Source organism: Bubalus bubalis, chromosome 13, assembly GCF_019923935.1.
Source record: "Bubalus bubalis isolate 160015118507 breed Murrah chromosome 13, NDDB_SH_1, whole genome shotgun sequence".
NCBI classification, from domain to species: Eukaryota; Metazoa; Chordata; class Mammalia; order Artiodactyla; family Bovidae; genus Bubalus; species Bubalus bubalis.
In genome coordinates, this window is record NC_059169.1 from 20,059,163 (window position 1) to 20,073,105 (window position 13,943).

The window sequence follows — 13,943 nt, forward strand, 5'->3', positions numbered from 1 at the left end:
GATAAAAAGCCACAGTATCGGCCTTAGAGGCCCAACAAAACCCATCAACAGCTTGACAGGGGTTGTACTCCAAAATAGGAGGACAGCATATCTCCTGAAGGCTGAACATGGAGGGGCTTGTGCCATCTTAAATGAGACGTGTTGCTTTTGGGTAAACATCTCCAGCCAAGTTGAAAAACGTCTCACAGTCCTCAAGGAAATCATTTAGATCCTGCTGCTGCTGTTAAGTCGCTTTAGTCGTGTCCGACTCTGTGCAACCCCATAGACGGCAGCCCACCAGGCTCCGCTGTCCTTGGGATTCACCAAGAAAGAATACTGGAGTGGGTTGCCATTTCCTTCTCCAATGCATTAAAGTGAAAAGTGAAAGTGAACTCCCTCAGTCGTGTCCGACTCTTAGCAACCCCATGGGCTGCAGCCTACCAGGCTCCTCCATCCATGGGATTTTCCAGGCAAGAGTACTGGAGTGGGTTGCCATTGCCCATTATCACCACATTAATACTACTTACGATTGCTTCATGTGTTATCAGTTGTTTAACCTCTTTTTTCTCTGCCCAGGTCAGCAAGCTACAAAATGCAGAGTTAATTCAACGAGGATATGTAGAACTACACCTGACCACAGAAAATATCTATCACTTGCCCTTAACCAGACGCCACCATAAGGTCCCTGAAGCTTGAGGCTAACAAGAAGGAAAGGCCCAACATCCCTTGCCATCCCAACTCAGGAAGAACTAGCCAGAGAAACATCAGTGCCCCTATTCCCAAATAACTGGGCCTCCCATCTCTTGAGGGAGGAATGTTAGGTAATTAAAATAAAGAGTCCAGAATGGCAGTTAAACAGTGGCAGCTGAAAGGCAGACAAAGATATGAAATATCCCTCAAAAAAACAGAACAAAGGGAAAATCTGCAGCACAGAGTAAAAACCTTTGGCAGAAAAAACACACCCAACACTCCCCCTTCCCTGGTTGGCCTAAGGTACAAGGCCTGTTTGACATGCATGAATGCGTGCTAAGTCACTTCAGTGGTGCCGGACTCTTTCAACCCTATGCACTGTAGCCCACCAGGCTCCTCTGTCCATGGAATTCTCCAGGTAAGAATACTGGAGTGGTTTGCTGTGCCCTCCTCCAGGGGATCTTCCTGACTCAGGGACTGAATCCACATCTCTTACATCTCCTGCATTGGCAGGCAGTTTCTTTACCACTAGTGCCACCTGGGAAGTTCCCTGTTTGACATAGGGCAGAAAAAATCAAGTTCTGGGATCTGTTTGGGGGACAAAGGACATAGAAAGGAAAGCCTGAAACAGGGTGGGACCACTTATATGAGGGTCAGCCCACCCTCACATCTCAGGAGCATATTTCATGTCACTTGTTTAATAAATCCTGCCTGTGTGAGCTTTCCTGGTTTGTCATTTTAATTTTTTATTATGACAAGACAAAGACCAAGGAAAAAGAACCACACCCAAAAGGAAACTTTCCTCTTAAGCCAATTATGACTTCTATCAATTTGGGAAAGTATACCTTTGTAAGCACAGTTGAAACAGTTACCTTTTCTCTTTAGCTGATCTCTCCAGAGATTGGAAACTCTCAGGTTCCCAAGAGCTTTATCAGGTAAATTAGGAAGGCCACTTCCTAACAGGTGAAAAAAATCTCAAAGTATTTTGGGGACCTCAAAAAGGGAGAAATTCACCTAAATTTGTAAGGTAAAATCTATGACAAGTCCTTGGTATGGCTTTCCTAACCCTGAAAGGCCCTTTAAATTTCAGTCTGAGACTCCTTATGAAAAGTTGCAGCACAGCCAACTTAAAGGCAGCAACATGCTCAATTAACCAGACTCATTTTGCAAACAAGCTAGTCTTAATTTAGCTGTTTTTTTATAAAAATTAGGGTTTTAGAGAAAGATTATGTTTCAGTGGATGTCGAATTCTGATTCCATTAACTGCGGTCTGCATGTACTATCTAAGACTCACTTCCCAGATAATTCCTTGCTGTCATCCTACATAATTGTAAAGTTTAACTGAATTATTAAGGACATTCTAAATCTATATTTCTGAGGCTTAATCTACCTTTGGATGAGTATCAGATGCCTTATGACCTGCAGCCAGGGATTATACATACTGGAAGGTGCATCACTTAAGGGGCTATTTCCAACCCAGATAAAAAAAGATCCTTATCAGGCACTCTTAACTAGCTCATATGCAATGGAACTGAAGAGAATTGACTCTTGGATTAACATTTCCACTTATACTGGGGCTCTATACTGGACTGGCCTACAGAGAGGAGTGCTGATCTCAAAATTACCTTTAAATAACACTCAGAGGGAAAACTGGTTTCCCTGATGGCTCAGATGGTAAAGAGTCTGCCTGCAGTGTGGGAGACCTAGGTTTGATCCCTGGGTTAGGAAGACCCCCTGGAGAAGGAAATGGCAGCCCACTCCAGTATTCTTGCCTGGAGAATTCCATGGACAGAGGAGCCTGGTGGGCTACAGTCCATGGGGTCACAAAGAGTTGGACACAACTGAGTAACTAACTTTCTTTTCTTTCTTTCTTTTTCATAGGGGAAACTACCATACCAGGATAAGAAGAAGACAACATCTTAAGTGAACAACAGATGTAAGATGCTGGAACAGGTATGTGTACCAATTACTTTGATAATTGCTTGCACCTTTCTTATGAACCAACTGTATTTCACAATCTTATGCAGAGTTGAAGTAACCCAATTACTTTAGATTTATGGTCACTACCTATATTCAGTACTTCTGGCTTACCCTGGTGGATTTCTTCACTCCAAATCTCTTATTGGTTGTCCGTTAAGAAATTTATTCTAGAAGGAAGAAATTATAGTTCTATTCAGGCCACTATTGATATTACCAGGTAGGATTCCCTCACCTGGTCAACTAATAATACCTGCTCCAATCAGTACTGTAAGGAGCACGGCAGGCCATTGCCCACCACCAACTTGTAAAGTGGAAAGAACTGAAATAAAACAATTTCATAATAACGAAAAATAAAAATAATTCTCTGAACCAGCCATAAATATGAGTTTTCTTCTAAAGTTACTCACACTCTATCAGAGCAACAAGCAGTAGTTCAGCCATAGAAAATAACCTCCCACAACTATGGGATGGATTTATGTAGTTAACACATGGCTGTGGTCATTTAAATTTAAAGGATCCCTTTAAACCATGCTAGGATAACCAGCCTAATGATAGTAAGAAATTAGGCTGGGTGTCTTATGGACAATGCCAATATAGCTTCCCTTAAAGAAAAGGACAAGTATGAAACAAACTCAGATATATCTGTGGATATACCCGGCTGCACCTAATGAAAGTTCTTAACTTAAATTCTTACTTATCAGTTCAGTCGCTCAGTCATGTCCCATTCTTTGCGACCCCATGGACTGCAGCATGCCAGGCTTCCCTATCCATCACCAACTCATGGAGCTTACTCAAACTCATGTCCATTGAGTTGGTGATGCCATCCAACCACCTCATCTTCTGTCTTTCCTTTCTCCTCCTTCCTTCAATCTTTCCCAGCATCAGGGTCTTCCAATGAATCAGTTTTTCACATCATGCAGCCAAAATACTGAAGTTTCAGCTTCAGCATCAGTCCTTCCAATGAATATTCAGGACTGATTTCCTTGAGGATTGACTGGTTTGATGCCCTTGCAGTCCAAGGACCCTCAAGAGTCTTCTCCAACACCACAGTTCAAAAGCATCAATTCTTTAGCACTCAGCTTTCTTTATGGTCCAACTCTCACATCCATACATGACTACTGGAAAAACCATAGCTTTGACTAGACAGACCTTTGTCGGCAAAGTAATGTCTCTGCTTTTTAATATGCTGTCTAGGTTGGTCATACTTTTTCTTCCAAGGAGCAAGCATCTTTTAATTTCACAGCTGCAGTTGTCTTAAATCAGATATTAGCAGAAAAAGGATACATAGGTACTAGCCAATATCTCCTGTTATGTATATGTTAATACCACATTAGAAGTTAAAACCTATAGAAGATAAAAATAGACAAGGAGCTACCTGGCTACAACTCTCCCCAACAGAGCCAGGTCCAGACTGGTCTTTAGACTTTTTCTCCTGAGTTCCTCAACGAATGAAATCTATTTTATTCTGGCTGTCACTCCTCCATCTATTTCTAATTGAGTCTGTTGGCACCAAAAGGGCAGATTAAGTGACTGAGATCTTAATTACACAAGACTCAGATCCAGTCTTGAAACTTGAGACTCGGGAATATTTCCAATTTGGTGTCCATTCCCCAAACTGAGGCAGGACTACACCCCATTTCAGCAGTAAGTAGTCAGACCAGTTATTGCCTCATTCCCCTGAAAGATTTGGGGAAGGATGAGATAGGATTGGAGATTGAAACCAAGTTCCCTTAAAACCTAGTTCCTCTGTTGAGTTTATGATTAAACTCTTTATGCAAAAATAATTCCTTTTTCTAACCCTAATACCTGTTTTCCTCAAGATTGAGGAGTATCCAAGAGAAAGGGGGTATTGTAACCAAACAGGATCCATGGGGCCTTCCTGGGGCAAACCCTTCCCCCATATCCTCTGCTTTAGCTCCTCTATAAAGTACCTAGTTGAACTTTTCTAGTTGAACGGTTCTATCAGGACCTTTTAGAAGTACCACCCAAAAAAGATGTCCTTCTCATTAAGGGGACTGGAATGCAAAAGTAGGAAGTCAAGAAACACCTGGGGTAACAGGCAAATTTGGCCTTGGAATATGGAATGAAGGAGGGCAAAGGCTAATAGAGTTTTGCCAAGAGAACGCACTGGTCATAGCAAACACCCTCTTCCAACAACACAAGAGAAGACTCTACACATTGACATCACCAGATGGTCAATACCAAAATCAGATTGATTACATTCTTTCCAGCCAAAAATGGAGAAGCTCTATACAGTCAGCAAAAACAAGACCAGGAGCTGACTGTGGCTCAGATCATGAATTCCTTATTACCAAATTCAGACTTAAATTGAAGAAAGTAGGGAAAACCACTAGACCATTCAGCTATGACCTAAATCAAATCCCTTATGATTATACAGTGGAAGTGAGAAATAGATTTAAGGGCCTATGTCTGATAGATAGAGTGCCTGATGAACTATGGACTGAGGTTCATGACATTGTACAGGAGACAGGGATCAAGATCATCCCCATGGAAAAGAAATGCCAAAAAACAAAATGGCTGTCTGGGGAGGCCTTACAAATAGCTATGAAAAGAAGAGAAGCGAAAAGCAAAGGAGAAAAGGAAAGATATAAACATCTGAATGCAGAGTTCCAAAGAATAGCAAGAAGAGATAAGAAAGCCTTCTTCAGTGATCAATGCAAAGAAATAGAGGAAAACAACAGAATGGGAAAGACTAGAGATCTCTTCAAGAGAATTAGAGATACCAAGAGAACATTTCATGCAAAGATGAGCTCAATAAAGGACAGAAATGGTAAGGACCTAACAGAAGCAGAAGATATTAAGAAGAGGTGGCAAGAATACACAGAAGAACTGTACAAAAAAGATCTTCATGACCCAGATAATCACGATGGTGTGATCACTGACCTAGAGCCAGGCATCCTGGAATGTGAAGTCAAGTGGGCCTTAGAAAGCATCACTATAAACAAAGCTAGTGGAGGTGATGGAATTCCAGTGGAGCTATTTCAAATCCTGAAAGATGATGCTGTGAATGTGCTGCACTCAAAGTCCTGCACTGCTGGAAAACTCAGCAGTGGCCACAGGACTGGAAAAGGTCAGTTTTCATTCCAATCCCAAAGAAAGGCAATGCCAAAGAAGGCTCAAACTACCACACAATTGCACTCATCTCACATGCTAGTAAAGTAATGCTCAAAATTCTCCAAGCCAGGCTTCAGCAATATGTGAACCATGAACTTCCCGATGTTCAAGCTGGTTTTAGAAAAGGCAGAGGAACCAGAGATCAAATTGCCAACATCCGCTGGACCATGGAAAAAGCAAGCGAGTTCCAGAAAAACATCTATTTCTGCTTTATTGACTATGCCAAAGCCTTTGACTGAGTGGCTCACAATAAACTGTGGAAAATTCTCAAAGAGATGGAATACCAGACCACCTGACCTGCCTCTTGAGAAATTTGTATGCGGGTCAGGAAGCAATAGTTAGAACTGGACATGGAACAACAGACTGGTTCCAAACAGGAAAAGGAGTTTGTCAAGGCTGTATATTATCACTCTGCTTATTTAACTTATATGCAGAGTACATCATGAGAAACACTGGACTGGAGGAACACAAGCTGGGATCAAGATTGCCGGGAGAAATATCAATAACCTCAGATATGCAGATGACACCACCCTTATGGCAGAAAGTGAAGAGGAACTAAAAAGCCTCTTGATGAAAGTGAAAGTGGAGAGTGAAAAAGTTGGCTTAAAGCTCAACATTCAGAAAACGAAGATCATGGCTACCAGTCCCATCACTTCATGGGAAATAGATGGGGAAACAGTGGAAACAGTGTCAGACTTATTTTTTTTTGGCTCCAAAATCACTGAAGATGGTGATGTCAGCCATGAAATTAAAAGACGCTTACTCCTTGGAAGAAAGCTTATGACCAACCTAGATAACATGTGGAAAAGCAGAGACATTACTTTGCCAACAAAGGTCCGTCTAGTCAAGGCTATGGTTTTTCCTATGGTCATGTATGGATGTAAGAGTTGGACTGTGAAGAAAGCTGAGCACTGAAGAATTGATGCTTTTGAACTGTGGTGTTGAAGAAGACTCTTGAGAGTCCCTTGGACTGCAAGGAGATCCAAGTCCATTCTGAAGGATATCAGCCCTGGGATTTCTTTGGAAGGAATGATGCTAAAGCTGAAACTCCAGTACTTTGGCCACCTCATGTGAAGAGTTGACTCATTGGCAAAGACTCTGATGCTGGGAGGGATTGGGGGCAGTAGGAGAAGGGGACGACAGAGAATGAGATGGCTGGATGGCATCACTGACTCAATGGACGTGAGTCTGAGTGAACTCCGGGAGTTTGTGATGGACAGGGAGGCCTGGTGCGCTGTGATTCATGGGGTCACAAAGAGTCGGACAGGACTGAGCAACTGAACTGAACTGAACTGAACCTGTAGTGTAACGAGAAGCTAACCTATCACCCCCTGCTGCTGCTGCTGCTGCTAAGTCGCTTCAGTCGTGTCCGACTCTCTGTGACCCCATAGACGGCAGCCCACCAGGCCCCACCGTCCCTGAGATTCTCCAGGCAAGAATACTGGAGTGGGTTGTCATTTCCTCCTCCAATGCATGAAAGTGTAAAGTGAAAGTGAAGTCGTCCAGTCGTGTCCGACTCTTAGCAACCCCATGGACTGCAGCCTACCAGGCTCCTCCATTTTCCAGGCAAGAGTACTGGAGTGGGTTGCCATTGCCTTCTCTGTATCACCCCCTAATACTAGGTAAATTACATCCTGCACTTGGTATTTGCTCTACCTAACCTCTCTTACAGGAAACTACCCTTTACGGTTGTTGCATTTCAGAAAGAAGACTGCAGGCCAAAAATCCAAAGACAAGTGGACCCCAGTTACCAGGCTGCCTGATGCCAGCTGTGACTGTTTTGAAATGATGCAGGAAGAAAAAAATGCAAAAACTTCATTGTGCTGTGTGTGTTCAGTCATGTCCAACTCCTTGCAAACCCATGGACTATGGCCCACCAGGCTCCTCTGTCCATGGAGTTTTCCAGGCAGGAATGTGGAATGAGTTTCCATTTCCTACTCTAAGGGATCTTCCTGACCCAGGGATCAAACCCACCTGTCTTGCATCTCTTGCATTGGCAGGCGGATTCTTTACCACTACACCACCTTGGAAGCCCAAAAACATCATTACTTTGAACTTTATCATTTACCCTAAGACCACAAGAGCCAGGCTATATAAAGTTTCTTGGTTCCCCAGGGTGGGGGTACATGGTTCTTGAGGCATTAGCCTGCTCTGTTCTCCCCTCTGTTGGCTGATTTTTAAAGCCATTTTTCTATTCCCTCCAAACTCTGTCTCCATATTTTTTTATTTGGCATCAGTAGGCAGAGAAAGCCAAGATTTTGGCTGTAGCACTGCCTGAAGTTAAGGAGACAGTTGTCTACTTTGTTACCATTTAAGGTAACCTATCCATATTCCTTCCTCTAGGCCCCTCTTTCCTTAAGGGCCACCAAATGACCCAGAAATGCAGCTACACAAATTGAACACCACAATGGAAAAAAGCATAGGAACTCCCATCCCCCTGGGGTCCCCTAGGTGGTCCCATAAAAAGGAAATATCAGAATATGTAGGAAAGATGAAAAGATTGGGTTCTCAGCACAAAAAATCTAATAATCACCCAAGTGTGATCAAAGCCCAAAGGCTGAGACCCACCTAGTTAATAGTCTCAGCTACTATATGGAAAACCTGAAGTTTCAGGGACTTCCCTGGTGGTTCAATGGTTAAGAGTCTGAACTTCCACTACAGGGAATGTGGGTTCAATCCCTGGTTGGGGAACTAAAATCCCAGCAGGCCTCACAGCATGGCCTAAGAGAGGGGGAGAAGAGTTCCACCTCTGAGCCCTTTTTCATCTGTGTTTCCTCCCAGCTCAAGAACCTTCAGTGCTTTCAAGAACAAAGGACTCCAGGGCAGGACTATAATAGGGAAGAAAAACTTGGATTCCATGATAGATCTATTTCTTTTATTTTAACCTTTGTATTCTACTGATTTTGCTACAAGTTAATCAGGAAAGGGATGTCTATAGCTCAAAGTATACATAATGGTCCCTCAAGCCTTTTAATGTTAAACTAAAATACCTTTGTTTAGCTCACAGGAAACATCCTGACCCAGACCATCTATGAATGGCTGCAGGACAAAAGATATTAACACATCCCCTCTCAGAGGAAACCAGGAGATATTTGCAATAACTTATGACCTTTGGGGGTTTCCCAGATGGCTCAGCGATAAAGAAACCACCTACCAATGCAGAAGGTGTGGGTTTGATCCCTGGGTGGGGAAGATCCTGTGGAGAAGGAATGGCAACCCTCTCCAGTATTCTTGCCTAGGAAATCACATGGACAGAGGAGCCTGATGGGCTACAGTCCATGGGGTCACAAAAGAGTCAGACATGACTTAGCAACTCAACAACAACAAATGGCCTTTCTACTTTATCTCCTCACTTCCCTCCTTTTTGTTCTATAAAAGAAACTAGTGTCCAGACCTTGGTAAGATGGTTTTCTAGGACATTAACCTGCAGTCTACTCAGACTTCTGACTTTCCAAATGAAATGACTAATCCTTGTCCAAACAACCCCTCTCCCAATTTACTGGCCTGTCCTGGGGCAAGGAGAAGGAGGTCTAACTAGGTAGCAGGACCACCTGCTTCAAGACCATGTACCACTTCCCTAAAGGCTAGAAATAAGATCCCACAGGCTTCGGGGACCCCATCCCCAGGGTTGTCCTCAAAGGAGGAAGCAGAAATACTAGCAATTAAGGAAATGCTCAGTCGTGTCAGACTCTTTGGGACCCCGTGAACTGTAGCCTGACAGGCTCCCCTGTCCATGGGATTCTCCAGGCAAGAACACTGGAGTGGGTTGCCATTTCCTTCTCCAAATTAAGGAAAGGGGCTGGTCAAATACATTCTTCAGTCGTGGCTGTGTGTCCCAGGCAAAAGCAAAACGTGTTCAAGAATACTGTTCCCATTCATTAAATACAAAATAACTGTTTTTAACCAACATGAAATTTGCCACAACCAAATACAAGGATATACAGTAACAGGTGTACCGGGAGAGAGGGAGAGAGGGAGACGTGGTCATAGACACAAGGACGAAGGGGCCCAGTGAAGTTGGAACTCAGCGGTCACCTAAGGAATATGGGAAAATGTGGAGACATTACTGGAAGGTGACAACAGTCCAGGGCACTAATTAGATAAAGGAAGCTGTTCATAAGCTTCTTGCTTGGAGGGTAAAGGAGTGCAACTTTAGTTCAGAACTGCGAACTCCGGAGCTGTAACTAGGGAACCCGGATAAGGATGGAGTGTGAGGATCCAGTCCTTCTCCAGTTGGGCGATGACTCTCCCAGGACAGCGTCCCAGCCTCCCGCTCCCGGGCACTGGAGGCTAGCGGGCCTTCGAGTGGAAAGAGATGCGCCCTAGTCACCAGGTCTCTGGCACCCTCCCCACCTCCGTCAGGTTCCCGCCCGCCGCGCGCGCCCAGGCGCAGGCAGAAATCACCCCGCCGGTGTGGGAGGGCTCCACCAAAAGCAAGAAGCCGGGCAATAGGAGCGCCAGCGGAAAGCGCTCCCTCATCCCGACCCTCGGTCCCGGGAAAAGCGCCTGCAGCGTTAGGTTCGGCAGCGCATCTCAGCTCAGGCAGTACGCTCACCAGAATACCAGGCGTGAGCAGAGGTTCGCATTCTGAAACGGGTTGGGCTTCCCTTCCGGGAACACCTGCAACATCTTGCTGGCCGAGGGTGTGGGTGCAAGTCGTGGCCGTCCTTGCAATCGCTGCCGCTGTTCCTGTAGGGCCCGACAGAGACGTTGGAGACCTGGCCGCCTCTCCGGTCTGCTTGGCGTGAACTGAAAACCACCTGCGTCTCTGGGAGTGGAGTGCCAGCTGCCTGTCGGCCCCCACTCCCGGCCCCCCTCTCTCCAGGTCGCCCGCTACGCGCCTCTGCCACAGCTGAGGAGTGCCGGGGCCGGGAGCGATGGGAGCGCCCCCACCCCCCACCCCCAGGCTAGGGAGAACACTGCAAGGAGCCACTTAGGTGGAAGGTAAGGCCATGAGGGCAGCTGGTAGAGGTGGGTAAGTGAATTACCCGCCACACTGGGTCCTGCCAGACGCCTCAACCTACTCACCTGACTTCAGACTCTAGCGAAGTGCTTGCTGTGAACCCAGGCACCCACCGAGGAGGTGCAGAGGGAGCATAGACTTCGCCACCGCCCCTAACCACCTCCCTCCCCCGCCCGCTGCTTAGAAATGCCCCTTTCAGCTGTGGATAAGACCTAGAGAAAGCTGGTAAAAGGAAATAGCAGCCCGACCTCTGGGCAAGCTGCCCTCATCAGTACCAAAAAAGGGCACTGTGGGAGAACTGTAGTGGAGCAGCACCTTTCCCAGGGTATGTGCACCTCCCCACGCCCTTTTCCCCTGCTTGTGGCTTGTTGTAGAAAAGCTTTACTCTCCCAGGCCTCCCCTGAGTCACAAAAGGCCAACTCAGGATTAATGATTAAAAGAATGTGAACATATTATCAAAAAATATTTAAACAGTAGATCAGCCATATAACAGTCTATAGTTCCTCCCTGAAGAACCTAGTAACAGTGTCTGAGGCATATCTTGAGTTGTTTTGCTAAAAACCCCACCAGATGCAGTTAACTGCAAAAACCCTGACCAGCGAGAGCCTAAGGATTGATGATGCTAAACCCTGTGACACTAGCTTTGTAACCAACCAATTAAAGAATAGAGCAGTAGCTGAGCACACACCCTGGACCCTCTCCCTCACTGTGCTTTTAAAGAGCCTCCCCTGAAATCCATCAGAGAGTTCAGATCTTTTGAGCATGAACTGCCTGTACTCCTTGCTTTGGCCCTTAGAGTAAATCTTTCTCTACTCTGAACTGCTATTTTTTGGTTTATTTGGCCTCTTTGCCTCCAGCTTAGTAACTTGGGTTATACACAACTTATGGCCAAGCATTGACCTCAAACAACAGCAGGGTTTAACACAGTTTGTTTGTTGAGCTACAAACACCTAAGGAAAGGTAACAGAAGGTTAGAAAAGCTCAAATGATTTTGGAAGATGAATCCATGCAGTTATTGGGAGAGGCTTTTACCATCTCACATGTTGTATTGTGTGGGGGATCTCTGTGAGTTTTTGCTGCCCTCTTAGATTGGGAAAGGAGAACATGGGGAGAGAGAGGCTGCCTTATGATTTCTTTCATCATGAGCTCAGGGCCTGGCAGAATAAGAGTGACATATGTTCTAGAGCATAGGTCGTATGCTTTTCTGGGGGTCTTACCTCATTTTTAACTCTAACAATGCCCTATTCAAGAAAGTAGTATCATCACTACTTTACAGATAAGAAAAATAAGGCTCAAGGACAGCACTTGTCCAAGGTCTTCAAATAAGTGAATGATGAATCCTAATTTAGACTCAAGTGAGATTCCAGCATGGTCTGTCTCACTGGAGGATGGACAGTGTGTGTGAAAAGTGTTTAGAATATCCTGTTTGAATGAGTGACTTCATAACTGAAAGAATAAGATCTTGGGCTCTCACTCAAATCTTTAGTTGTTTGTGTGGCTGTCTTACTAGCTCAGCAGCTTCCCTTCCCTTTCACCCTAAATGAAGAAAGATCAAAGTTTGTGGTGCTTATAACAAGATCACTTTATTATTCTTTGATAATTTCCCATCGACCTTGGCTAAAACATTGTTATTAATAATGGCTTTTAGCTTCAACCATTCAAAAATGAATAAGTGCTACAGAACTGATGTACAGGAGCTAACAATACAGTACTGCATGCTTTTAATTTTCTAAGAGAGTACATCTTAAGTGTTCTCAACATGAAAAAGAAAAAAGGGAAAATGGATAAAGTGTGAAGTACGCTTACATTTCACAATGTATACATGTATCTAGTCATCAGACTACAACTTAACTATATACAATTTTTGACTCTCAATTGTACCTCAATAAAGCTGAAAGGAAAATGGCTTTTGAGGAAGGCCTTAATGTATTCGAATACTTTTTAAGTCAAATGTATAAGAATGGCAAAATGTTGATAATTTTAAATTAATGGACATGATAGGGGTTTACTATACTATTTTCTTGATATTTCATGCTTGTTTGAAATTTTCTGTTACAAAAAGGAAGACAATGAGAGCTGAAATTTGTAATTTTTCAATTACCTGCTTTCTGATGCTAGTTCTTTCTCAGATAACACGATCTACAACCTTTATAGTCAGTCCTCACATCTGATTTACAGTTCTCTTTGATGTTCTTTTTGACATTGCCTACATTTTCCAGCCTTGTGAATGCTACTAGTTCTACTTCAAAGATGAAGAAATTTCTTGCTGAAGATGGACGTTTAGTGACTTCCCTTGTCAGACTGCCCTAGACTGTTGTCTCCAGTCCCCATTATCTCAGGATCATAATTAGCCATCTCCAAACTGCTGGATACACTCAGTCCATTCTTTTGTCTTTTTTTAAATTAAGATCTTTTGAAACTTAGCATTTTTTCTGAACATTAACTAATATGCTTTTTAGTACAGATATCAACAACCAGTGTTGAATTGTACAGAGAAGACTGTATATGAAGCCATGGACCAGAGATCTTGATGTTTTGCTTGTTATCTAAATTTCTCAGGTCTAAAATGAGAAACCCATATTTTTCCTACTTCTTACAGGGTTATTGTAAGCCTCAGAAATTGTGAATACACTTTGTAAAAAACATTAGGTTTTAAGGCAATATACAAGAAAATGTGGGGGTTTTTTAATTATTATTCATTGAACAAATGAAGGCCTTCTAGGTACATGACCACTAGGCCAGGCACAAGCTTGTAAACATGGGGACGATGTCATAAGGCCTCTATCTGCAATTGTTTACTGACGTTAATGGACCAACTCAATGGATATGAGTTGGAGCAAGCTCTGGGAGATGGTAAAAGACAGGGAAGCCTGGTGTGATGCAGTCCATGGAGTCACAAAGAGTTGGCCATGACTGAGCAACTGAACAACTGATCTTAAATAGTTCAGTGCTATAACTATAAAGACAATACCAAGTGGAAAGGATATAGAGAAACTGGAACCCATACATCACTGGTAGGAATGTAAAATAGTACAACCACAAAGGTACCGTATAACCTAGGAATACTACTCCTAGTTTTCTACCCAAGATAAATGAAAACCTATGTGTATGCAAAAACCTTGATACAAAGTCATAGTAGCATTATTCAAAAAGAGTCAAAAAGTATACTAGGGGTGTGCAGAACCACATGTACATC

General features: G+C 43.7%; 1 protein-coding gene across 1 annotated transcript in view; it reads right to left on the reverse strand.

Moving 5' to 3' along the window:
- LOC102395698 (ATP-binding cassette sub-family C member 4-like) overlaps positions 1-10,413 on the reverse strand; it is a 312,677-nt gene extending 302,264 nt beyond the window's left edge. The window contains exon 1 of the mRNA XM_045162476.1: positions 10,340-10,413. Within this exon, the coding sequence (XP_045018411.1) occupies positions 10,340-10,413 (74 nt within the window). The remainder of the gene's footprint in view (positions 1-10,339) is intronic.
- Between the last annotated feature and the right edge of the window lie 3,530 nt (positions 10,414-13,943).